Consider the following 24,540-nt stretch of genomic DNA (forward strand, 5'->3'; position numbering starts at 1 on the left):
GTCTCTTAATAATACTGACACAGATCACGATCTAATGCTAAGTCGACGTTCTCATATTTGAGATAAATGTCATGGCGGGCGCAAGTTCTCGCTCGCATTACAAATCTTTGACTAGTTATGCTGCCTTATTCACAAACGTTTAACAATACATTGATAACAATAAGTTTTACAATTAAGACTTAAAAACTAAAATATCACTATTGCTAAAGCATGTGATACTCTGAAATTTGTCGATATTTTTATCGCCAATCTGCAGAACCTAACTTGAGCGGGGTTATATATTATCTATATTAGGACACTCTGGAATATACCCCTATTCAATATTGGATGTACCACTGCAACTGCGAACGTTTGTGTACAAGGATAGTAAGTAGGTATTTTACGCGTCGGCGAGTAACGGTATGCCGGCGCCGTCGTCGTACCCGTTGATGACAAGTTTGATGTCGCAGCTTTCGCTTGGCGCGCAGTCCTCATTGGCTTGCGGGAGTGGTGACGCACTGGAAGTGAGGGTGGTGGGCGCGGAACATTCTGACGTCTCTATGATGGGGCAGGAGACGCTGGTGTACTCGTGGCGAAGTTGAGGCGCTTCTAGCAGGTCGCCACGAGGCGTGGGCATGAGCCGCCCTTCTCCCACCACCTGGAATAAAAAATGTTTGCTCAAATGTTTGATGTCCGTGCATTCGTGCGTACGGCTTGCAGTTATGCGATTGTTATTGGTTATTAGATAGCTATTTTACAACCGCTTTTGGGCGACAATTATAGAAACAAATAGAAAATGTGTATTCACTACTTAATTAATTTATATTTTTTTATTTTAATAAATGATCACTTGCCTCCATTAAATACTCGTCACTCCGATGATGTAAAACATTATCAGTATGAGATTCCAAATGATTGCCGGACGCGAATCTTAATCTTTTAGGAGATTCTAAACTACAGCATCTGTAACCAGCAAAAATAGACCTTGTGATTAATTCAAATGAGACATTTCGGGCCAACTTTGCGAGAAAGCTCGCTGTCTTCATTAGATTTAGTTAACACAATCTTCGAGTTTATTTAAAAGAGGTTACAGTAAAGTTTAGCGTGTTGAAAACTTGTGGACTGTCTCAGGTAATTTGTGTAAACCACCGACTTGGTTCTTCCAATTCCTGTTTTTTTTTACTTCCACCCCCTCAGAACACTTCAGCCCCCTAAGAGCAATTTTACATAAATACCTAAAGTTTAGTCTTACTATTTCGATGATCAAACTAGTGAGAAGGATTGCTTTACACGTTATTTTAAATTACCTGTGCAAACCGCCGACTTGGTTCTTCCAATTCCTGCTCTTCAAAGAACTCCTTTGCCCTCTTCTGTCCGTGGGCAGAGGAGCGGGTTCATCCCTGGTTTCCCGTCGCGCCGCCCGCGCCGCCGCCGCGCTGGGCTCCTCGCCCTTCAGCCAGTACGTTATTTGATCGCGTTTGCCTTTCATCGAGACGATTCCACGCTCTTCGAGAATATACCCCCCTAATTGGTCTAGCAAAGCTTTGCAGGCCGCGCTGCAGTGGATCTTGAGTGCTTAAACAAAAAATTAATATGTGTATTTTCCGTTCCTTTGGGATCTAGTTTTGGTCTTCTCTGTACAAATTTCTTCGAAAGACAACTATTATGCAGTTACTTACGCGCTCCGGTAGACTCGAATCTGCTTGCAGTGTTCACGGTGTCTCCGAAGAGGCAATATCTTGGCATTTTCAATCCGACGACTCCTGCACATACTGGACCTGGAAAAGATAATTTACTCAGTCAGCTGCTAACAAGGGAACGCGACGGCGGTGGTTATTCGATTCGAACAGCATAGGTACCTGGTGAAAATAAAAAGTACGCAGGTTTAAAATTTTAAATAATAGTTACCTAATGTGTACCAGCTAAGTACTAAAATATCCGCACAAATTGTAAGTCCATCCAGGTAAAGGCTTATAAACTTAGACTTTACTTAAAGGCTGTGACTTTGCTAAAAAAATGTTATATTACACACACTAGTATTTCATAGAAAATATAAAAATTGTTTTGAGGTTTTGGGTCAAGTAAACGAACACATTACTCCAGGCACCGAAGCAGATTGGCGGAAAGTTCTACGGGTAACCCGCAAAGATGAAAGAATGAAAAAGAGAGGACATATTACCTGAGTGCAAGCCGACCCGCAGCAGCAGCCTGTGCTCGGGGCGGTGCCGCACGCGGAAGGCGCGCGTGGCGGCGATCAGCGCCAGCGCCATGGACGCCACCTCGCCCGCGTGCACGATGCCGTTGCGGAGCGGCAGTCCCGACACCTGATACCATACATACATACTTCCATACTTTTTGTTTATAAAGGCGTAAGGCTGTGTGTTTGTTACGCTTCTATGGCTTAATAGATCGGCGGCAAAGACAAGTTATTCTCCACAGCATCGTACGCAATACGAATGAAATATATCAGATTGGTATTAATTTTATGTTATTAATAACTGAATTAGCCAATAGATTGTCAATGACAAATGTTACTACCTTCACTCCAAATTTTATAAAATTCTATTTTTTTTTCCAAATGATTTATGCAATGTACTCACCACCATGTAGGCGTCGCCAATAGTTTCGACTTTGTATACGTCGAAATTCTCCAAAATCGAGTCAAAACACGTGTACAAGTCATTTAAGAAATCTACAACCTGTAAAACAGACAATAATTAGTAAGGCACATCGACAAAACTGTAGTGTTATTACCACAGTTTTAATTAATAATAGGCTTCGATCATATATAATTGTCTCTACTCGTAGTACCTACTAGACTATTTATTCAGAGCTTCGCTCTCATAGAATACAGAAATAAAGTTATGAATGAATGATTTTTTTTTCTCTCAAGTTATAGTTATTATCATTTATGCTTATATTACACATTTATGTCTTATCTATGTATCTTTCTCTGTCTTCATTTGTAAAAACTAAGAATTAAAAAAAAAAAACTTAAATACCTGCAAAGGAGTGCTTTCAGCAGACATTGCCGTGAAGCCCACAATGTCGCTGAAGTAGATGGTGACGGAGTCGTAGCTCTCCGGCATGACGCGGCGCCCGCGCTTCAGCTGCTCGGCCACTGGCGCTGGCAGCATTTCTTCTAGTAAAGCCTCTGAAAAATTGTAACTCGATATGGATCATTGCCATTTATTGCGGGCGAGTGTCTTCGCTTATAAGAAAATTGGTATATGTGGACACGGGCTCGTCACAGTGCGAGCACCACATAATTTTCATACTTTTAATTTAATAGATAGGTAGGTATACCTTCGTATTATAAATTCAGAGTTTAGAAGACATTCATTACAATAGGTCCCATAAATAATTTAGAAAAATAGTTCTTTGAAGGTATAACAATAGAAGATGGAAATATTTACCAGTCTTCTTTTTCTCCTCCTGTAACTGGTCTGTCCTTTCGTCGACAAGTACTTCCAAGTTATTGGCGTATTTTTCTAGCATAGCTATCATGTTGTCAAATATATTTGGTTTCCTGTAAGATAGTGAGCAATCAGTGAAATAAAACAGTTACCTACCAGCAAAGAAACATGACCCCTTTTCGTTCAAACCAAAATCTTATTTCAAGGGCTCAAATTTCTCTGCAAGTATGTTCGTACATATATATTTTTTACGAAATATAATAATAAAGTAAACTTACATTCCCTTACGCAGGGGTCTCAACCTCGTGCGAATAGATTTAAAGTCTGGTCTAATGGTGGAGTCCTCTGCCCAACATTCATTGCAGCAGTCGCGCACGCAGTCGAAACGTCCCGACAATGGCTCTAATGGGGGCCTGAAAATGTAATCGGATAAGAAAGATCATAATTATCACCAAATGATAAGACAAAATAAAGTTAATTTAGGTACTAATTCCACTTCATAGAAAATAGTGTCCGTTATTCCAAACATTAAAAATTTTATAAAACAAAAGTCGAGGTTGCCGCCGTTAATCATGGTCCGTTTTGGGTCGGAAAGTGTCTTTACCTCTCTCCACTTATGGGAAAAATTCGACTGTTGAGTACACTAAACCTGCATGAATTTCAATAGTCCCGACACATACCTACCTATAAGGAGCTGGTTCAGGCGTCGCCAGCCGGCGGAGAAGGGTCGGGGTGGGTGGTGTATCGAGTCCAAACGGACCTTTGCGTGTATGTAGCTCATACAAGACTAAGGCGAAGGCATACACGTCCGCTGCAGGGGAGCCGTCCAAGTGCTCCTTCGGGTCGGGGAAAGCGTCCTTGCCCCAACCCACTGACCGGAGAAGCTCAGGTGATAAGTATACTAAACCTGGATGAATTTTGCAGAATTAAAAATAATGAATATATTTTGCTGGGATCTTTATAAAAGCCCTGTTAAACCCCTAGGTGTAAAATCTTTATTAAATATAATATCATTTTATTAAATTAAGTAAAGATTTTGTTTATTGTTTCTATGAATGTTTAACTTTTATTACACAAAAGATTGTACTTAAAAATAACAACACCGCTTTCAGCAATTGTGATCACATTAATACTTACTTTCAATATGAGATCGCAGAGCGTTGGGCTCTGATGGGGGCAGTTCTCCGCGGCGGAACTCTCGGAGACCGAAGTCCGCTAGTTTGACCACCCAGCGGGCGTCCACGAGGCAGTTTGACGGCCGCAGGGCGCCGTGGTACTGCAGTGGTGACTCGTGAATGAAAATCATGCCCTTTGAAAGAAAATGAAGCGTTCGATGAAACCAATATTATTCCGAGGTCGAAGTCCGTTAGCTTGACCACACCGCTGGCCAAATTTCGTCAAAATAGCTTTAGAAGTTTTTGGTTTTACTCTCACAAACAAAATATTTTTTCGCAAAATTAGTATCCAAGTATTTTCATTAGTCACTGGCTAACTAATAAAAATACTTGGATTTGAACATGAACATCTGTTTATCAGCCAGTCGTGAGTGATCCTTAAAAAGCCCAATGTAAAAGCCCAAAGTACATAGATGTTAACTGAAATAACTTACACGAATTATGTCACCGACTAGAGATGCGAGAAACATGTTGTCGAGTTTGATGTCTTCATTTTCTAAAATATCCTAAAAGAAACAGTAACACAAACGTTAAAATGAGGTATCCAAATTCGTAGCATTAAAAATCATCACAGTAATTAGAATTTTTTTGGACTTGGATATGAAGAGTCTACGTACATTTTTTTACAAAATAGTTCTGCATGTCCTTTTTTGGACGAGTCATGATGAGTGCTTACCTTGAGGCTGCCTCTAGTGCAGTACTCGGAGAGCGCGCAAACATTCGGGGGCTCGATGCAAGCGCCCACGAACCCATTCACGTTGTCGTGTTGTAGGTCCCTCATCTGTAGGCAACGGGAACCATTACATAGCTACAGTTTTTTTTAAATGTTTATACTTGATACAGGTACGATTGTTATTATTTTTATCATCAAGTAACACATTCAATCGGTGCTGCAATATAAGTACAATTCAAGCTGTTGTATAATAATATAAGCTTCCGTTGTCGAGGTAGGTAGTCTGTAAAATGTCTGGCCAGAACTGGAAGGCCGATGAAATCCTGGCTTGATGTCAAAAGATCATATTATGCGTACCAATGGTCTTAAAACTGAAAACGCTGTAAGTGTTAAGAATCGGACCACAAGAAAAATAAAGGGTTTGATTGATGTTTGATGATTCCGATTTATCGGAAAACTTAAAATTCTAAAACCACTAATTGAACACTGCTACGAATTCTAGGTCGCGTCGTAGCGATTTCGTAGGCGTCGTAGTCGTCGTAGGCGATCCTGCTACAAAATAACCACACTACGAAATCCCATACGATTTTTCTTCTATGTAGGCTTCTATTACGATTTGTACTACATCCGAGGGCTGCATCAAGTTTTTGAACGATAATAATTTTATCTGAGATACATACATATAGCATTTAATTTAATCTAGGGGTTACTAATGAGTACTGGACGAGTATATAAATACAGAGGGACAGAGCCATTCTACGCTTTGTAGAACAAAGTAAGTTTAGATTTCAACCACTTAAGTGCTAAGTGCAGTCTGTTTGAACAAACAAGTGTAAGTTAGTGCCGTGCACACCTGTACAAATTGACGTTGTTTACCTTCTCCCAAACGTACTAGTTTGTGTTTGTAATGTTATGTCTTCTTTTAAGTGCAAATTAAAATTCGATGGTAATTAATTGTTTGCACTAACACAATTTTTCGTGTTAGCAGTGTGCACAGTTCATTGTAGTTGTTTTAAAAACCGACAATGTATCGTTACTTTATAAATATAATAATGGACAATGATTTTTATGTAGAGATATTTTTCTTTTATTATGTGTTTTGAGACAACCCTGATCTAGTTGTTTGTTTCTACCTGTGGTATTAGAGTTAAGCCAAATGGATAGGAGTCATTCGTTTCAGTCACTTGCCTGTCATACACGGGTGGCTGGAAGGAAAATGTTTTATTTATCGAAACACTCGTGTACAAGACGGTCTCTTGCGAAGGATTAGGAGTTCACCGAAGCGAGTAATTTATATGTACCTATCTGTGATTGCGCTCCGTTTTAACGGTAAACAAAAATAGAAAGATCTGTCTCGCTTGTTTATTTATGTATTCAAGGCTTTATTAATCTGACTACTTGTTTACATTTTAACCTTACTGAAATAAAGGATTAGATGAAATTCATAAACAACTTAAATGTTGGTTGTTTGTTGGTTTGGGGGAAAAAGTTGAATTTAATGAAATTTAAAAACATTGTTAATTCTGAAAAAGAAAATTATATATATTATTTAACCCTGATACAACAATGAGCCATGGAATTTGTATTTCGCATGGCTTCAAGCGGACGATTTGAAAAGGTAATGTGATCCAAAGCGATTTGTACCTGAGCGTTCCGATGTTGATACCCTACAAACATTTTGCTAAATATACACTACATTTACTTGTATTCGTATTACTGTCGTATGCGAAATGAGACTCTTTGTTATTGCATTCTTCACACGCAACTATTCAAATTCCTCGGTCCGAAATTGTCTAAGTTGAGACATTTAGATGTAAGTAATTTATTCCAAGTGATATTGTGACGCCAATATTCTGTACTAGCATTCTTCATGCATAGCGAGTAGGTACTCGTACAAAAGTAGGTACTTTCTAGAGTAATATTTAGTTTATAGTTTACAGTAGCACTACTATACTGACAGTACAATTTTAAGAAATCAAATAATTCATTCGCTAGCTTGTTTACGTCGAAAATTTCACAATAAGGTCAACAAATACTCAGATAAGATCATTTAATGAATGCATTTGAAACAATAAACTGAAAGTGATTTAAGTAGGAACAAAAAACATCGTACGCTTTAACAGAGTAACGAACATAAAATTACAAGGACACATTCTTATTACGAATCAAAAAGTATTGTGACTTACGATTTTGAGCTCTTTTTTAATTTCCCTGGTAATATCGATGTGGAGTCTTCTAACACGTTTGACTGCAAGGAGTCTGCCTCGGTAGAAAGCGACCTCAGTGAATATCGCCGAGTATCGGAAGTCCAGATCGGGGTTTGAACTCAGGGAAACTTGGCTAGAGCGCACACCGCCTGTGCTGCCCCCTCCACTCTTCTCGGAGGCTCCGATGGCGTTTGACGAGGAGTTGACGTTGACCCCCGCACCGCTATCTTGCTGGAAGAAATGAGCTCTGACCAATTTGTTTCGTTATTTCTACAGTCACTTCAAATAGATCATGTTTTCAATAATGATATAGTTGTTTTATGATTAATTAGAGTAATACAAATCGTTATAAATCTTGAGATTAGACATGACAGTTTGAGGAGATACGTAAACCTTGCTCAAGAATGTTACTAGGGAAATGAATGAAGCTCAGCTCAGCTATTCATACAGCGCAATGAGTATGCGCCTCAATGCGAAATTATATGAATAAACTTTGAATATGAATTTAGTTTAAAGGGTAAGATGGATGAAGCAAATATGTCCGTATAGAAACTCATGCTAACATTCATTCTGTTAAATTTAAAAAAAATATGTTTCTTAACCGTCAAACTTTACAGCTAATAAATTTTCAGTTGGTAGACCGATTCAACTTTTAAAATATTAATTTTGTAAACTAGCGCAGAACATATTTTCATCGTTTGGCTATAGCAAACGTGTACTAATTATAAAGAAGTAACAGTTAAAAAAAAATATTCTTACCCTTAAACTGTGCGCATAATTTCCTAAAAGTTACTTTTACGACAGCAAATGTCATTTAGGCGGTTCTATTTAATAAGTTCCACTAAGTTTACAACTTTACACTGAAACAAATAATAATAACATAACGTTCTTACAGAAAAAAATTACCGTACTCTAACCGAAAACAACCATGCATACAACATTTAAAAGATTGTTTTACCTACTCAGTTTGTTGGCGCGCTGTTCCTCCTCGGGCAGCTGGAGGTCCCTGAAGTCTATCTTCCACAGCAGCGAGTCCAGCTCCTGCTCGTAGCGCCAGCCGCGGTACAGCGCCAGCGCAGCCAACGCCAGCAGGACCAGGGTACCGCCAGCAGCACCCAAAGCCCACGCCCCTACGTGACCTAACCAGCAAATTATGAGTATAATTCATTCATAAAGTCACGTCTTTATCCCGTTCGGGGTAGACAGAGCCAACAATATTGAAGAGACTGATTGGCCACGTTCAGCTGTTTGGCTTTATGATAGAATTGAGATTCAAATAGTGACAGGTTGCAAGCCCATCGCCTTAAATAAGAATTCAAAGATTATAAGCCTGTCCCTTAGTCGCCTTACGACATCCATGGGAAATGAGATGGAGTGCTCCTCCTATTCTTTTTTATATTGGTGCCGGGAACCACACGGCACGATGGCACGATGATGTACGACTATAATAATATTTAAAACGAGAAAAAACGTGTAGGTATTTCATTGTATTTCTAACGAAAAGTAGTAGTGCTATTATTTTGATGATGCATAAATAGACTACATAGGTATATGATATACGGGTGCAAAGCTCCAGGAAAAAGTAAAGTATAAACATACACATAACTAAATACACATAATCTCGTCTTTATCTCGTATGGGCTAAATAGAGACTATAGACTAGATACTAGACTATAGATAGACTAATGATGACATTGCAATTTAGAGAGTACCTAGCTGGCACAAACTCGTATGCTTCGTTGAACTATTTTTTATCGTATACAAGTTGGTCGTATTTATAAAAGTATAAAAGTATTTTACAGAACTTGTTTGCCGGGAGTCCATTTAGGTCGAGGGATGATAAGGTTTGTATTGTACGTAGTTATTCAATTTGTTGCAAGCGGTCTACAGGACGAATGATATAAAGAGGGTTGCGGTGAGCCGAAGCATTAAATTGGAATAGCCGGCGTGGAACAAAGCCACTCGCTCGGGAAATCCAGCGTTTCAAACTCTAATAGAATAAGGCTAACATTAGATGACCGCGACACGAACGAAAGCGCTAGGAAAATCCGCACTTTAGCCTCGATTTCAAAGAGGTTGCGTCCAGCGATGAAACCACGGCCGATATTTTACTTTGTAACTTATACAGAACACATGTAGTCGAATAGAGAGACCAAATGCCTAACCGATGCCATTGTCTGATACAGTATTCCTTTTGACATTTGTGTTTCGGCCCGCAGATAGGATGAAGTTGAAGCAAAACGTTGTTATCAGGTCAATGGTAGAAGAATGAAATTTTTGGTTAGATAAAAGTTACGTGTCCTTCTCTGATAGTGAAAGTATTACTGAGTATTTACGTAAATTTCATAGTAGCTTAAACATACTCGTAGCATAGAACAGTCTCCTCTAACCGGAAAAAGCATTAATCAGTGCCTCTTTATTATGTACGTAAATCGTTTTATTGCCAGCGGGCACTATCTGTCAAGCGCTAGTAAATACAGGAGACTACTTATAGATAATTATATAAACATATATATATCCTATCCATATCTATTTCCCACGCATGCTAGTTATGGACTTTGTTATGATACTAACATAACTTCTGAAACAGTAACTTCTAAGCAGCCGTATGCTAATTTTATTCATACCAAAATGTTTTTGTAGTAGGTATACTCTATATATAGTATCTACTCGTATATATTTGCGTGCATATTAGATTAGTTCTAATCATTTGTGAATGTTAGTATTTGTAACACAGATACGAGTAGATTTGGTCTTTCCCAAGTCGACATGTTGTGCAATTCATCTCTGTTTACGGAATGACAATTGTTACTCGGGGTTCGCGTCTCAGTTTAATTAATTACTGACAAGGAACAATTTACCATCTAATAGTGAACATTTGTTGTTTTATTTTTTACTAAATTGACTAAAATTATTTATAAGTAGGACATACATGCCTTCATCTCTAAACAGATCGCCTTTTTTATTATAAGTCTTTAAAAGATATTATGAAGTCCACGTTCAATTATTTAATGGCATGATTATGAAATTATCCATGAAATGGTCTAAAAGAAGAATGCATTTCCTTTGATTTGACAGAAAAAGAAGCAGCTGACACACACAATTTTTTTAATAATAATGTGGAAGGAGCCGAAGTCTGTTTTAGATAATAATGTAAATATCCTGTTGTGATATTTACATATTAGTTGACATACTTATAAAAAGTTTTTGTTAGCACACCAAACTCCTATAGTTCGATGAAATGTAAGTATAGAGCAGCATTAGTGGCCGTGTCTGCGCTGCGGGAGTCGCGTGCGTCCGATGGCCCGCTGCTGGGCATTGCTTGTCCTACTCGTTACTGCGACCCTTTTACGACCCACCCCACTTACCGCTTGGAAACCTTGTGCTTAATGCCAAGCCGTAAACATATCCGTTTTTTAGATCGTCACTAAAATGAACGGCCAGGCTGAAGCTTCGACTCCCTAATGGACCATTCAGGACGTTTGATGTTTCCATTACCCAAATTTACTCACATTGTAAGAAATTTCGCTCATCAGCCTCCCTTTCAGAATAAAGTTTTTGCACCGACTAGTAATAAGGCTTTCTTGAGGAAATTTAAATACTTCTTCATGAAATTCAACGTAAAGTGAAACTCATACAAAATGCTGTGTAAATTGTTGAAGAAAATACCGACCTACAAAATAGAATTATAAATAGATATAGCGACAGGTTACCAGCTCATCGCCCTATAGAAGAATCCCAAGTCATATGACGCTTTTGGTATTTACTTCATTAAGTAAAAGAATTGCAATAGCGTTTCAATAACGTATTCAGAGAAGAAGTAAATTAAGTAATGAACTTACTGACACACTTCTCCCCGCGGAACCCACACGGAGGCTCCGATGCGGGGATCCTTCCGCCGGGCCATTTCAACTCTCGCAGGAATCGCACCTCCTAATAAAAATAATATCTATTTGTATTTGAAGACGGCGCAGAATAATAAAAAAGTTGTACCAATTACTTTACTAAGAACTGGACAACTATTAAAGTACACGACAATTAATATTAGTACTTTTTCAGCAGAATGTTGTTGATTTATGAGATACGTTGGATCATAATACTAAATAACTATTTGGAATTTTAGCCGCTGAGCTGCCAAGCCAGGAAGTTGTTAATTTAGTTTGGAATATTGGAACATGGAGTTTAACGTGACCTTAATTGCCACTTACTAATAATATATTTTAGAAAATTATACGTAACCCAGTTTCCATTACTTTGTTAATTCCATGAAACTTTGTACGCAATGGAAATCTAATAGTCTATTTGAATAAATTTTGTTCCTACAAGCTACTTGGCACAGGAGTGCATCTCTCAAGCCAAAGTGTGACGTAAACGGTCTGGCCAAACAGTTAAATGATGGCGTATATTCGGGGCACGTTCAATTCGCCATGCGAACGCGAAACGCATCTCAATTCCGAATCTATTTACATTTTCATAAGTGGATATGTTTGTAAATAGGATTTAACGGATGTTATAAAATCAACGTACGCTCGCCATGTTCTTGATCTGTTGCTAAGCACGTATAGAACCAGTAGTAAAAATGTAAATATTTTTTTTATTTGCACATATAGCAACTCGAAGACATGGAACTATTTCTGAGATATAACACGAGATTCGAGTGCTTTATATTGGGTGTAACAATTTTGCGGCTAGTTATGTCTTCTAAAATAGTTTTGAAGCAGTTAGTATTATATCAGTTCGTTTGTTTTAGTTAGGTACAGTAACAGCAATTAAAAACAACTACATATGTGTTTTTTATAGTCCGTAATACCCAAGTCAATAATGTAAATAAAAGAAGAAACATGCTATAATAAATTCATTTTTGGTACTCATTAAATACTCGTTCTTGGTTGGAAGCTTTTATATTCTTCATTCCATTGACTTTTTTATTTCACTAACTTTTTCAGCCATCGAGTCTTTTACTTTATTTCGCTGTAAAAACGTCGAATCATTATAAACAAAAACAAAAGAAAATAAATCTTTACCGGCGCAGATTTGTGTAAGACTGCTAGCGGGTAGAGGCCGGGTGGCTGTGTAGGGTCGATTGACAGCAGCGTGTAGTTACCTTCCGCGTCGCCGTTCTCATCCATATGCACCCAGTACCTGCACGCATAATATCCTCGTTACCGTACTCAGATTAATGTGAATGTTCCATTTGTAAAACAATTAGTATGGAAGTTGCATTTCAGTAACGAACCGTTAACGGTCGATAAAATATTTTGTCAAACAAATAAAATTACTGCTATATAGTACATATTTAATAATAGCAACTATCGTAATTGGTTAAACAATTGTACTTAGATGTGAGTTTCAAGATACCAATTGAATAAAAATCGATAAAATTTTATTCAGGGTTTGCTCAATTTACAAACCCAACTTTCATGGTATATGGTGAGTACTGTAATTACTAACTTTGCAGTAGACTGACTATTGTTACGTATAGCTAAGCTAAACGGTTTCCTATTATTAAAAAAAACATCCGAACCCCATAACACTGCGGTAGGTGTTGTTCCTCATATAAGCGGCGACAGCGCGGCCGTCGCGTGGGCCTTCGCCCCTCCGCAGCACTGTTGCCAGCGCCCGCGCGTATACCCACACGGCGTCGTGCAGCCACGCGGCCTCCACCGGTATCTGATCAAAGAAAAGGATAATAATAAAAAGAGGAATTCTTTGTTTGAAATAAATAAGAAAAATAAATGATTTATATCTTTATTAATTAAAAAATTATGTTTCAAACTTTAAGTATCTACATGAGAAATAATTTTATAACCTCACGCAGTTGCATAAAGTAATGATTTAAATTACATAAGTAATTTTTATCTTTTCTCATAATACTAACATTAGTAATTTTAATGAAATAGACGCTTGAAACACTTACGAGAACATAGTTCCAAAGTTTAAATTTTAATTGTAAATGCTGCTGCACAAATTAAGAACTGGAATCTGCACAAGACGTTTCAGTGCTTTATTTCAGACGAAATAAACAGTTGCAGTTAGCGCACTGCACAAACACATTTAATTCTTCAAAGAAAGTCGCGTCTTTCCAAAGAAACACTGGGGACAAAGCTATAAGTACGATATAAAAGAGGAGGACTGGAGCTAAACTTTATGCAGCTATATTTATTACCCTGTCACAAAGTTGGTAATGACATCAATTCTATTTTACTGCTGTTTAGTTACCATAAAATTGGATTTTCCTCATCAGACTAGCATCCTGCTCTCAGCCTGTGTATCGTTAAATGAATAATGTGAAGGTTTCATACTGAACTGCGTACAACATCGGCAAATGTTTTATTGTTCATAGAAATCACAGCTGTATTTATAACTTTGTTTGCAATTAGATTCTCAAGTGAGTCGTGCGGTGAAGCAATTTAATTCCGTTGAAATTAATTTGACAGCTTTATATAAATGGGCAAAACTTATTAACAACGAGAATCCATTAGTCTTTTTGGAAAGTAGCATCATATATTCTAGCGCCAGTCTAGTCGCCGCCTACGCTGAGTAACAAAGGTAAATAACTAGTCGAGTCTTATTGACAGTGATGTATCGTTTTAAATTATTTTAGTATTTTTTGGAATTACTCAGTTTTTTTTCAAGGTCTACTTAGTATAATTGACATATTTATATTTTAATAACGTTTCAGGGTCAAAATTAGATTTACCTGGCGACTTCTATAGAAAATACCTTGAAACTTGTTCAACTTACCACTTTCCCACCTCCGAAAGCGTGCAATGGATTCGAGAAGTTGAACGGTGGCATTTCCAGTCTTCGGTTCACTTCTTTTGCGAAGGCCGGGTATGATGGCGAAGGCGACGGAGCCACGGCTAAGTACGAGCGAAAGGCCCTCAGAGTCCTCGAGATGGGTTCTTTCCGGAGAGGACCAGCTAAATACCGCACAGCCTCCTCAGAGTCGTATTGCTCCACGTCTACACCAATAGCCATATATTCACCTGTTAATGATAAAAATACGTTGAGCAAATGTACCTACCTATCTGTAATGTAATGTACCTGTGTTTTTGTCTGTTATCTGAACCATGGTTCAAACCAAACGAATTAACTTACTTTAAAGCTTTAATAAAAATTGTTTTGTTAATAAGAATTTTGATATGGTTTTAGTGTTTCTAAAACCGTTTAGTAACTATTGTTTATCCCTCTCGTTCTTGTTAATCTTTGCGTGTTCCCAGTTGCACCCATGGAGATCACATAATGTTTACACTTTTGAAATAAATGTTCATAAAAATATAAGTTTAACTGAAGTACCAATAAATATGTAATACGTATCTCTGATAGCAAAACAGGGAAAAATACATCAGCATTATTGCTTCCTATCCATTATTCGGAACATTTGAGATCTTCCCATATCCGATATACGATCGCTGATTAATCGCAAAATTTACCGATTCTTTCTGAAACCCCTTACGCTTTGAGGGAGGAAATTGAATTTATGTACCAAAAATAAAAGCTACAGAATTATAAGTATGCAGTCATTATATATTCTCAGGTCATAAGATCTACCATGTATGTACTTACATTTGCACAGATGTGCAAATGTAAGTACATACAATGGGCAAAACTGAAAATTTATTGACTTTGTTTCTCAAGGAAAAAAAAGAAATCTTACAAGGGACTTAATTTTCATTGCTCATGTAAAAAGACTTATTTTCATTCAGGTAGGTACTTTATTAAGACCATCTGGTCTTTTTAAAGTAGTTTTGCCCATTAACTAAATAAACTCTATAAATAAACTTCACATAACTCTTGGTGATGCTTTCTTTAAGCTTTATATACAGATACAGCCTCCCATAATGTTTGACTATGTATTGCACGCTCCCCGTTACCCGTATAGTGGGGTGCTGAGTCCGACAAAGGAAGAGATCTAGACAAATATATCAGACTCAACTTATGGAAATTATTACACGTACGGTCTTACGAGTAAGACTGAGATATTTACTACCGGGTCCAACATGTATTCTGACCTGCTCAATTATATTATTATCTTTCTGTCTGGTTCTTAAGTCAGATACATTTATTTTGGTGAAAATATATTAAGTTGGTACATGAATTATAAGTTTTCTTATAATCAATATGTAATTTTTTAAGTATAGTTAAAAATTAAAAGTCAACGTAAAACAGGACTCATGAAACAAAATAAGGAAGAGTGAAAGAACGTTTCATGTACCTACGACACGTGATTTGCATATTTAGAAATACTTCTGACTTTTTCGCTTTCAATATTGGCAAATGTTTTATTCACGAAGCCAGGATAAAAAAGAGCAATTTCCCTGTTGGAGATTATTGCATCTGTGGTGACAAGTTGCCAGGGCGGAATATATTGTAGCAGGCTGTTTCGGAATGCTGTTGTTTATTAAATATTAAAGTTAAAGTTAAATTATTACCAGAATCCAAGAGCTGCATAGAATCCAAAGCAAGCATGAGTCCAATGTGGTCGTGATAATAACCAACAGACACGTAAACTGAAAAGAATACCAGATTATAATAGTAAAAAGAATAATTATAAAAAACTTAACTAATTCAAACATTAGCGAAACTGTTTAAAATTTTAATGTGAGTTTACTTATGAGCATATACAGGCTCTATTAGGTATTCAAGGAGTAAAAAAGAAACTGTCAAGATGCTATTCTTTTTTTCAGCAAAATATTAATGAAGTTTCAACCCTTATTCGCAAAATATTAGATTATAAAATAGAAGATTCGGAATCGAAAGAATTTAATTTAGAACCGTTTCGCTGTGGAGACAAGTGGTTTAAGGTAATTACTTCTTGTGTCTTTGTACGTCTCTCTAACGATGTCGATAAAGGGATTGCGGGTGAAATTTTCCCTTGTATTTTCATAGTAGTAAGGTTGCCTGTACACTTGCACTTTTCGCACCGAAATTTGTTTTTCAGTCGCCGCTGCGATGATGGCAAGGGCCAGGCGAGAGTAATCATGATTTGGCGCTTTGAGGTAGACTACGGCTATCTGGAAAAAGGACATTGTTTAAATATAACAATATTACCACTAAATTAAATAGATAAAAAAGCCTTTATCTTTCTAAATCTACTTGTACAAGCGCAAAGGCATTAAAAAAATTATTATAATTAAAAGTTTGTGATTTAGTTTACGTTTAGTCAACGACTACTGAATCTAAGGTAAAAGGTTAGGGTGTGTTTACATGCATGAAATTGAAGTGAGTGAGGACGGCGACGACTGATCTAGAGATGTCGATGTCGGAAGGACGAGTGCGCGCGAATGTTGCGTACACGCGCTTGTTGGAGCTCGCCACGTCGCGGCAGTACTGCAGGATAAAGAGTTATATTTAAAGATATTTAAAAAATATTAAATAAAAGAGATACGTTAAATCGAAAAATCTTAAAATTAAGAAAACTCAGATTTTTAAACGAATTAAGATATTTTATAAGTAGGTAATATTCTAGAGCTTTTTGTTTACTTACAGTATAGCATCATAAAAATTTGACCTGTAAAGCATCCTAAAAGAAGACAGGAATACGTTCAAATTTCAATGAAGAGTAAATCAACTTTCTTTATTTACTTACTTAATACAATATTTACGTGAACAAAGCCGATATGACCAATATATTTTAAAAAAATCGTGGTGCTGTGATTTTCACTGGGTACTTATTTAAGATTTTTTAATTAATAATCTCTCAACCTTTATTAATAAAAATTTTAGCAATGGTATGGTACTTACATAGCTGACCATGGGCAGGTTGAAGGCTGCTGCCATGCGGCCCTCGTGCACGCAGGTCTCTTGCGGTCCGATAAACGCGGTCACATTAGCCGCCCACAAAGCTGCTACCTGTTTTATTAGGAAATGTTTGATATTTAAAAGAATTACTTATTGATTACGTACCGCTTTCGCATTGATTTCACTGATCATAAATGAATATAAATTCTCTATATTTAAACCAATATGGTTCAGTTCAGACATTTAAACTTAAATACTTAGCTACATTTGTTTATTATTTTTATATCTTTAATAGCTTTTGTCATAAGGTTTTTTTTTGTTAAGATCATCTATATTCTATACTTATATTATAAAGCTGAAGAGTTTGTTCTTCGTTCGAATTGAAAAATTCTTTGTGTGTTGAATAGACCATTTATCGAGGAAGGGTTTAGGCTATATGTATAACATCACGCTGCAACTATTAGAAGCGAATAAATAATGGAGAATAATCATCCTTGAGGGCTTTAATGATGCCCAAAATAACTATTCCAGACGATCCGCGGACGAAGTCGCGGGCACAGCTAGTTATAAGATATAGGTACATTATATTAAGAATTACGCACCAACAAAATTTTTAAGTACATTTTTTTATTAAAATATTTATCGTCATATCGTAGATATTATAAAATAAAACAATAACTTCAATCCAACATTCCGCAGAGCATGATTGTTAGTTTTCTTTATTGTGCTTTAACTAAATAGGAACGGACAAAAATATTTAATGTCATTAAAACTAACTTTCAAGCAGAACAGTTTCTGTCTAACAAAACTATAAACTTTAGTAAGTAACGATTAATTGTTACTTATATATTTTTCTTAACTCATAAAAGGTTCTTTGCTTGAATCAAGGGTTTCTGTTAGTGTAATACCTACATACATACATACATACATAAACTCACGCCTCTTTCCCGGAGGGGTAGGCAGAGACTACCTTTGCTTCATCCACATTCATAACTCTCTCGTGTAATACCTAACTGAGGATTAATCTTATTGGACGATAAAATGTAACCGCATCGTTAAAGTAGTTCAACTTTATAAGTCTTTGTTAAACATTTTATCGATAAATTAAGAGTAAAATTAGGTGCTGATTGCAGTTCTGCAGAGCAGCAGCCTTCATGTCAGCTGTTTTCATTCGTCCGAGAAAAAGCAAGCGCCTGTGGCAAACTCTAAAAGGCTGCAGCAATTTTATGAGCGTCTGGTTTACGAGAGCTGTGACAAACTGCGATAGAGATTTAATATAAAATAGTGTCCCATTGTTCGCTGAACTCAAAACTTCTATCGTAAACTTAAAGCAAATCACCCAATTCGTCATAAACAGTTGTAAAAGTTTGCAACAAAATTTTCACATTTTTGAAATGACTTCACGAAGTATGTCCAGCGTTGTTTTTGAGGGCATTCTATTATATTTTAGTATTATTAATTAATGATTTCTGGTATGTATTTCCTATTTTGATTTAATTTTAGGTAATATTATTATTATGGCTGATTTTACAAATGAAGGTACTTACTTATTTCCTGTGCAGTTCACGCAGCTTTAAATTAAATTACTTAAGCATACTGCTATACTTTTCATCCATACTCGTTCTAGGCACCATACAATATTAAAAAGAACATGTGTAATTATATTCTTAGGAATAACGTAAGCTACTTTAATTTAAGAAAATTCCAATAGGAGCGAAACACTTGCTAGGTATATGTCTAGTCATGAATATAGCCTCTAGAATCTATTTTCGGATTTGTAAAGTTAGAACGATGAAAGACGATATATACGAGGAATGTCCTTTTCCCACGAATTAAATGATTCGTGATAAGGGTCCTACAAAAAAAAAAACGAGGGTGGCAATTACTTCTTTGAATTTCCGATGAAATGTTTGAAAATATAAGAATATTTGTACTTACTTAAGCATAGGTTTTAGTGAAATCGGAATTTTTATGCATATACTTAGGTATATTTGTTTACTTATGTAAATGAAGTGTGACACTTCATTAAGTTTGAATTTGCCGCGTTATAACTTGCGTGTATCCGTATTGCGAGCTGGTTGTCAGATTGTCAGGTAGACAACAGGCTATGATAAAAAAGTAAGGTAATTTTCTTAAAATAAGAAAGAATTATATTTTATTAATTAATTAATACGAACTGGTGAAACAATAGCTTTAAATGTTGTTTCTCTTTTCAGGTGAGTTTAGGGTTGATTATTGTTAAGGAATGTTTTGTAATAATGTAAAAACATTTTGTAAATGTAATAAATCTCTTTTCAGAGCAACTCAATTCTGGTTATAGTTTTACTGTTCACTATATTATCCAAGGATAACTATAAAACACATTATAAAACAACATTTCTACAGCTAATTACCAAGAATAATGGAGAAATTAAAATTCGAATTCATGGTCAGAGCTAGTGAAGATGTGAAGACAAATATTATTTGTGTAACGACAATTACTGATTTAGATGGTCGTATATTTGCGTTCCCAGATAAGTTACAACCTGTAAAATTACATGATGCAATAGTGCAGACCCCAATCTTTCAAAAAGTAAAGGCTACATTACAAAAACGACATGACAAACGACAGGTGTGGATTTCCATAAATCCAGAGATGAAGGCGGTTTATTGCGATGAAGATGGAAATAAACAGTTCATGGGATACCTTTTAGAAGAAAAAGAAACATCACCAACTTCTACGGCAGGAATCTCTGAAGAATATCTAGCAAGAATCATGGAAAGCTTAGCTGAAATGAAGAAGGAATCGCCAAAACCAAATTTTAATGTGGGGAAAATGGCAGAAAAATTTGTTATAGAAAAATTCAGTAGCAAGATTACTAACGTATCCCAGTGGATGACTATTTTTGAAGCGGAATGTGCACGTGTAGGCATTGAAGAAGATGTGAACAAAATTGAAATTTTTAGGTTATTTTTAGAAGATTCCTGTAAAGACTGGTATAGTTCTATGCTCATTAAACATACCATAAATTCAGAGTGGGCTATGTGGAAACAAAACTTTGGTGAGACATTTGCAGATAAGAGTTGGTCACCAATCAGGTATGCGATGTTATTTAAATATAGACAGGGCTCATTACTAGAGTATGCGTTAAAAAAAGAAAAACTATTAGTAGAAATTAATAAGTCTATAGATAAACAAACTCTAATTGATCTGATTGCCACCGGATTGCCAAATTTCATTGCAGATAAAATTGATAGGAAGAATTTAAAGGAAACTCAAGATTTGTTTTATAATATAAGAAGTTTAGAGCACATGGTAAACAAAAAAACATTTGATAAAAAGATAGTAGCTCCCGAAAGTAAAATTAAAGAGAAAAATGTGAGGTCTGTGGGTAGTCCGTGTAAAATTTGTGAAAAGGAAAATAAAGGTATACGTTACCACTCAGAATCTCAATGTTGGTTTAAAATAAAAAATAATGATAGACCAATAAGGAGTGTAAACAACTCAGAATTAGAGACAGAATTAAATGAAATTAAGCAAAAAAAACTAGTAGTGCCGCCATTAATAAAAATCAAAATACTAATAAATGATACTTTAGAAACATCAGGAATCTACGATTCAGGATCTAATATATCATTAATAAATTCAAGATTATTATCTTTAAAAAAAATACCAACTCATAATAAAACAGCAGGTTTGAAAACAATTAATGGCGTACAAAAATCAATAGGAATGGTAACGTTAAAACTAAAAATTTTTGATATTGAAAACCATGTTGATATTTTTGTAATAGATGAACAAAACTTCGACTATGATTTTCTAGTTGGATTGGATTGTATACAAAAGTTTAATTTAACTCAAAATGAAAATTTAGAAATTCTTCAAAATATCTACAACAATAATAAGAAAGACTACATAAAAGACACAGAAGAGCAACCTATTATCACAAAACCAATTCCTGTCAGATCAGGTAGTGAGATAGCTATAGGGACAAATAAAAAGGAAAAACAAGTTCATGAGTATGAAATAAACTTTAATGAAAATATAATGATAGAAAAGTTTGATATTACAGTAAATCATTTAGATCAACAAAAAAGATCTGAAATTGATCTACTAATATGCAAATATAACTCAGTTTTTGCTAAAGACAAATATGATATAGGTACAGTAAACGATTACGAAGCACATATCGATCTGTTGATAGATAAGTACTGTAGCAAGAGACCATATAGGTGCTCTATTGAGGATATGAAAGAAATTGAACACCAAATATCAAAATTATTAGAAAACAATTTAATCGAAGAGTCATATAGTCCTTTTGCTGCTCCGGTAACACTAGCATTTAAAAAAGAAGAAGGAAGGAGATCAAGGCTTTGTATAGATTTTCGAGATTTAAATAAAATTGTAGTTCCTCAATCCCAACCTTTTCCCTTAATTGAGGATTTAATGGTCAAAACAAGGAAATGTAAATTTTTTTCAACATTAGACATAAACTCAGCGTTCTGGTCCATACCCCTCAAGATTGAAGATAGGAAAAAAACTGCATTTGTCACCCAGAATGCACACTATCAATGGACATGTTTACCTTTTGGCTTAAAAACCTCACCTGCCATATTTCAGAGAATCTTGAGTAGCATTATAAGAAAACACAAATTGTCAGATTTTACTGTCAATTATATAGACGATATTTTAGTATTCTCAGAAACGTTTGATAAACACGTAGAGCACTTATCTTTATTATTGGAAGCAATCTTAAAAGAAGGTTTTAAATTGAAATTCACGAAATGTAACTTTGCACAAGACTCTGTAAAATATCTAGGGCACATAATTAAGAACAACACCGTTACTCCACTTAAAGATAATTTAATTGCTATAAAAGAATTTCCAACTCCTAAAACACAAAAAAACGTCCGGCAATTTTTAGGAAAAATAAACTTCTATGGGAAATATGTACCAAATATGTCGATTATTCTGGATCCGTTACATAATTTATTAAGAAAAGGAGAAAAATTTGTTTGGTCCCAAAGATGTCAAGAATCATTTGATTCTATAAAACAACTGCTTTGCTCAAAACCAATTCTGGCCATCTTTGATCCAGATCTACCAATAAATATTTATACAGATGCTAGCATACAAGGAATAGCTGCGATCTTAAAACAAATCCAACCCAACGGTGATGAAAAACCTTGCGCATATTTTTCAAAAAAATTAAACGATTCCCAAAAAAAGAAAAAAGCAATATATCTCGAATGTCTGGCTATAAAAGAAGCCGTTAAATACTGGCAACACTGGCTCATAGGAAAAACATTTACGGTCTTTTCAGATCACAAACCATTAGAAAAAATGAATATCAAGGCCAGAACGGATGAAGAACTGGGAGACTTAACATTTTATTTGTCGCAATTCAATTTTAAAATAATATATTCTCCAGGAAAATATAATATAGAGGCAGATACTTTAAGCAGGAACCCAGTGTTACAACCGTATGACAATGAAGAAAATATTTTAAAAGTAGTTAATTTTATTCAGATTGAAGACATACAACAAGATCAAAATGAAAATGAAGATATAAAACAGAATATAAATAAACATATTTATAAAAATAATATATATTATAAAAAGATAGGAAAACATGAAAAGATTGTACTAACTGAAGAGTTCAGTAAACATATTATAAAAAAGGTTCATTATCACTACTGCCACATAGGAAGAAAACAAGTGGAGAGCAAAATAAAACCTTTTTATCAAGCGAAACACTTATTAGATAACATTAAAAAAATATGCGAAAACTGTGACGTGTGTATTAAAAATAAATCAAGAGGAGCATACAAATTTGGACTTATGTCTCACTTAGGTCCTGCCACATATCCGTTCGAAATTGTTTCAATAGACACTGTAGGTGGATTCGGTGGAGCGCGTTCAACCAAAACATATTTACATCTTCTAGTAGACCACTTCACTCGTTACGCCTACATTCTGACGTCCAAAACCCAGAGTGCAAATGACTTTATAAAACTAGTCCAAAAAGTAACACCAGATTATAAAATTGACTTAATCTTATCAGACCAATATCCTGGCATAAATTCAAAGGAATTTAAATATTTCTTAGAAAAGGAAGGTATACCTATAGTATTCACTGCAGTAAATGCACCATTCTCAAATGGATTAAACGAAAGATTAAACCAAACGTTGGTTAATAAAATTCGTTGTAAAATCAATGAAAGAAAGGATAAGATCGCATGGACCACTATTGCTCACGAATGCACGGAAAAATATAACGAAACTGAACATAGTATAACAGGGTTCTCCCCAAAATATTTACTGCAGGGACAAAATGTCGACATTGTACCAAATGAACTAAAACAAAATAAATTACAAAATCATCAACATCTAATACGAGACAGAAAAATTGCCTTAGAAAATAGTATAAAATCACATAATTATAACAAACAAAGATTTGATAAAAACAGAAAACATTGTGAATTAAAAGTGGGAGATACAGTTTATGTTGAAAACGGAAATAGATTAAACAGAAAAAAACTAGACGAATTAAAAATTGGACCGTATCAAATTGTTGAAAAAATATCCAATTCAATTTACAAAGTAAACACGGGTCACAAAAAGTTACAGTCAAACCTTTTCCATATCACAAAACTCATTCCAGTAGTAGCACTTTAAAGTGGGTTTGTTTTGTACTCTCAGCTCTTTTCGTCCGACTATTTCTTGGTGGAAACTGCCCTTAAAGCTCAAGTGGGGGGGGGGGGGGGGGGGGGGGAGATGTAAATGAAGTGTGACACTTCATTAAGTTTGAATTTGCCGCGTTATAACTTGCGTGTATCCGTATTGCGAGCTGGTTGTCAGATTGTCAGGTAGACAACAGGCTATGATAAAAAAGTAAGGTAATTTTCTTAAAATAAGAAAGAATTATATTTTATTAATTAATTAATACGAACTGGTGAAACAATAGCTTTAAATGTTGTTTCTCTTTTCAGGTGAGTTTAGGGTTGATTATTGTTAAGGAATGTTTTGTAATAATGTAAAAACATTTTGTAAATGTAATAAATCTCTTTTCAGAGCAACTCAATTCTGGTTATAGTTTTACTGTTCACTATATTATCCAAGGATAACTATAAAACACATTATATATATTTTTGATTTGTTAATCGACTTTAAAATTTAAAACCAATCTCGACGATGAATTTATTTTTAGTGTCGACGTAACTAACCAGCTTAAACATTCTAGAAAATTTGCCGCCGGCAACAAATAATGTGTCTTTTTATGCACCCCTCGACGCCCCCACTTGGTTGCAAACTCCAGAACTCCATCAATTTCCCTGACAAATTTACTCGACTCAGTAAAAAGTTT

At 35.5% G+C, this 24,540-nt stretch overlaps 1 protein-coding gene across 1 annotated transcript in view; it reads right to left on the minus strand.

Moving 5' to 3' along the window:
• Positions 1 to 41: 41 nt before the first annotated feature.
• The window catches only part of LOC106131773 (guanylate cyclase 32E), a 42,507-nt gene continuing 18,008 nt past the window's right edge, over positions 42 to 24,540 (minus strand). Inside the window, exons 4-26 of the mRNA XM_060954789.1 lie at positions 17,198 to 17,305; positions 16,661 to 16,783; positions 16,266 to 16,467; positions 15,886 to 15,963; positions 14,195 to 14,439; positions 12,975 to 13,120; positions 12,475 to 12,592; positions 11,293 to 11,383; positions 8,413 to 8,589; positions 7,430 to 7,677; positions 5,247 to 5,351; positions 5,005 to 5,076; positions 4,533 to 4,704; positions 4,080 to 4,302; positions 3,674 to 3,808; positions 3,396 to 3,508; positions 2,982 to 3,133; positions 2,580 to 2,678; positions 2,159 to 2,303; positions 1,659 to 1,757; positions 1,287 to 1,554; positions 834 to 942; positions 42 to 637 (exon numbers count right to left, since the gene is read on the minus strand). Coding sequence (XP_060810772.1) covers positions 380 to 637; positions 834 to 942; positions 1,287 to 1,554; positions 1,659 to 1,757; positions 2,159 to 2,303; positions 2,580 to 2,678; positions 2,982 to 3,133; positions 3,396 to 3,508; positions 3,674 to 3,808; positions 4,080 to 4,302; positions 4,533 to 4,704; positions 5,005 to 5,076; positions 5,247 to 5,351; positions 7,430 to 7,677; positions 8,413 to 8,589; positions 11,293 to 11,383; positions 12,475 to 12,592; positions 12,975 to 13,120; positions 14,195 to 14,439; positions 15,886 to 15,963; positions 16,266 to 16,467; positions 16,661 to 16,783; positions 17,198 to 17,305 — 3,486 coding nt within the window. The 3' untranslated portion in view covers positions 42 to 379. The remainder of the gene's footprint in view (positions 638 to 833; positions 943 to 1,286; positions 1,555 to 1,658; positions 1,758 to 2,158; positions 2,304 to 2,579; positions 2,679 to 2,981; positions 3,134 to 3,395; positions 3,509 to 3,673; positions 3,809 to 4,079; positions 4,303 to 4,532; positions 4,705 to 5,004; positions 5,077 to 5,246; positions 5,352 to 7,429; positions 7,678 to 8,412; positions 8,590 to 11,292; positions 11,384 to 12,474; positions 12,593 to 12,974; positions 13,121 to 14,194; positions 14,440 to 15,885; positions 15,964 to 16,265; positions 16,468 to 16,660; positions 16,784 to 17,197; positions 17,306 to 24,540) is intronic.

The sequence above is a fragment of the Amyelois transitella genome, chromosome 5 (genome assembly GCF_032362555.1).
Source record: "Amyelois transitella isolate CPQ chromosome 5, ilAmyTran1.1, whole genome shotgun sequence".
Classification (NCBI taxonomy): domain Eukaryota; kingdom Metazoa; phylum Arthropoda; class Insecta; order Lepidoptera; family Pyralidae; genus Amyelois; species Amyelois transitella.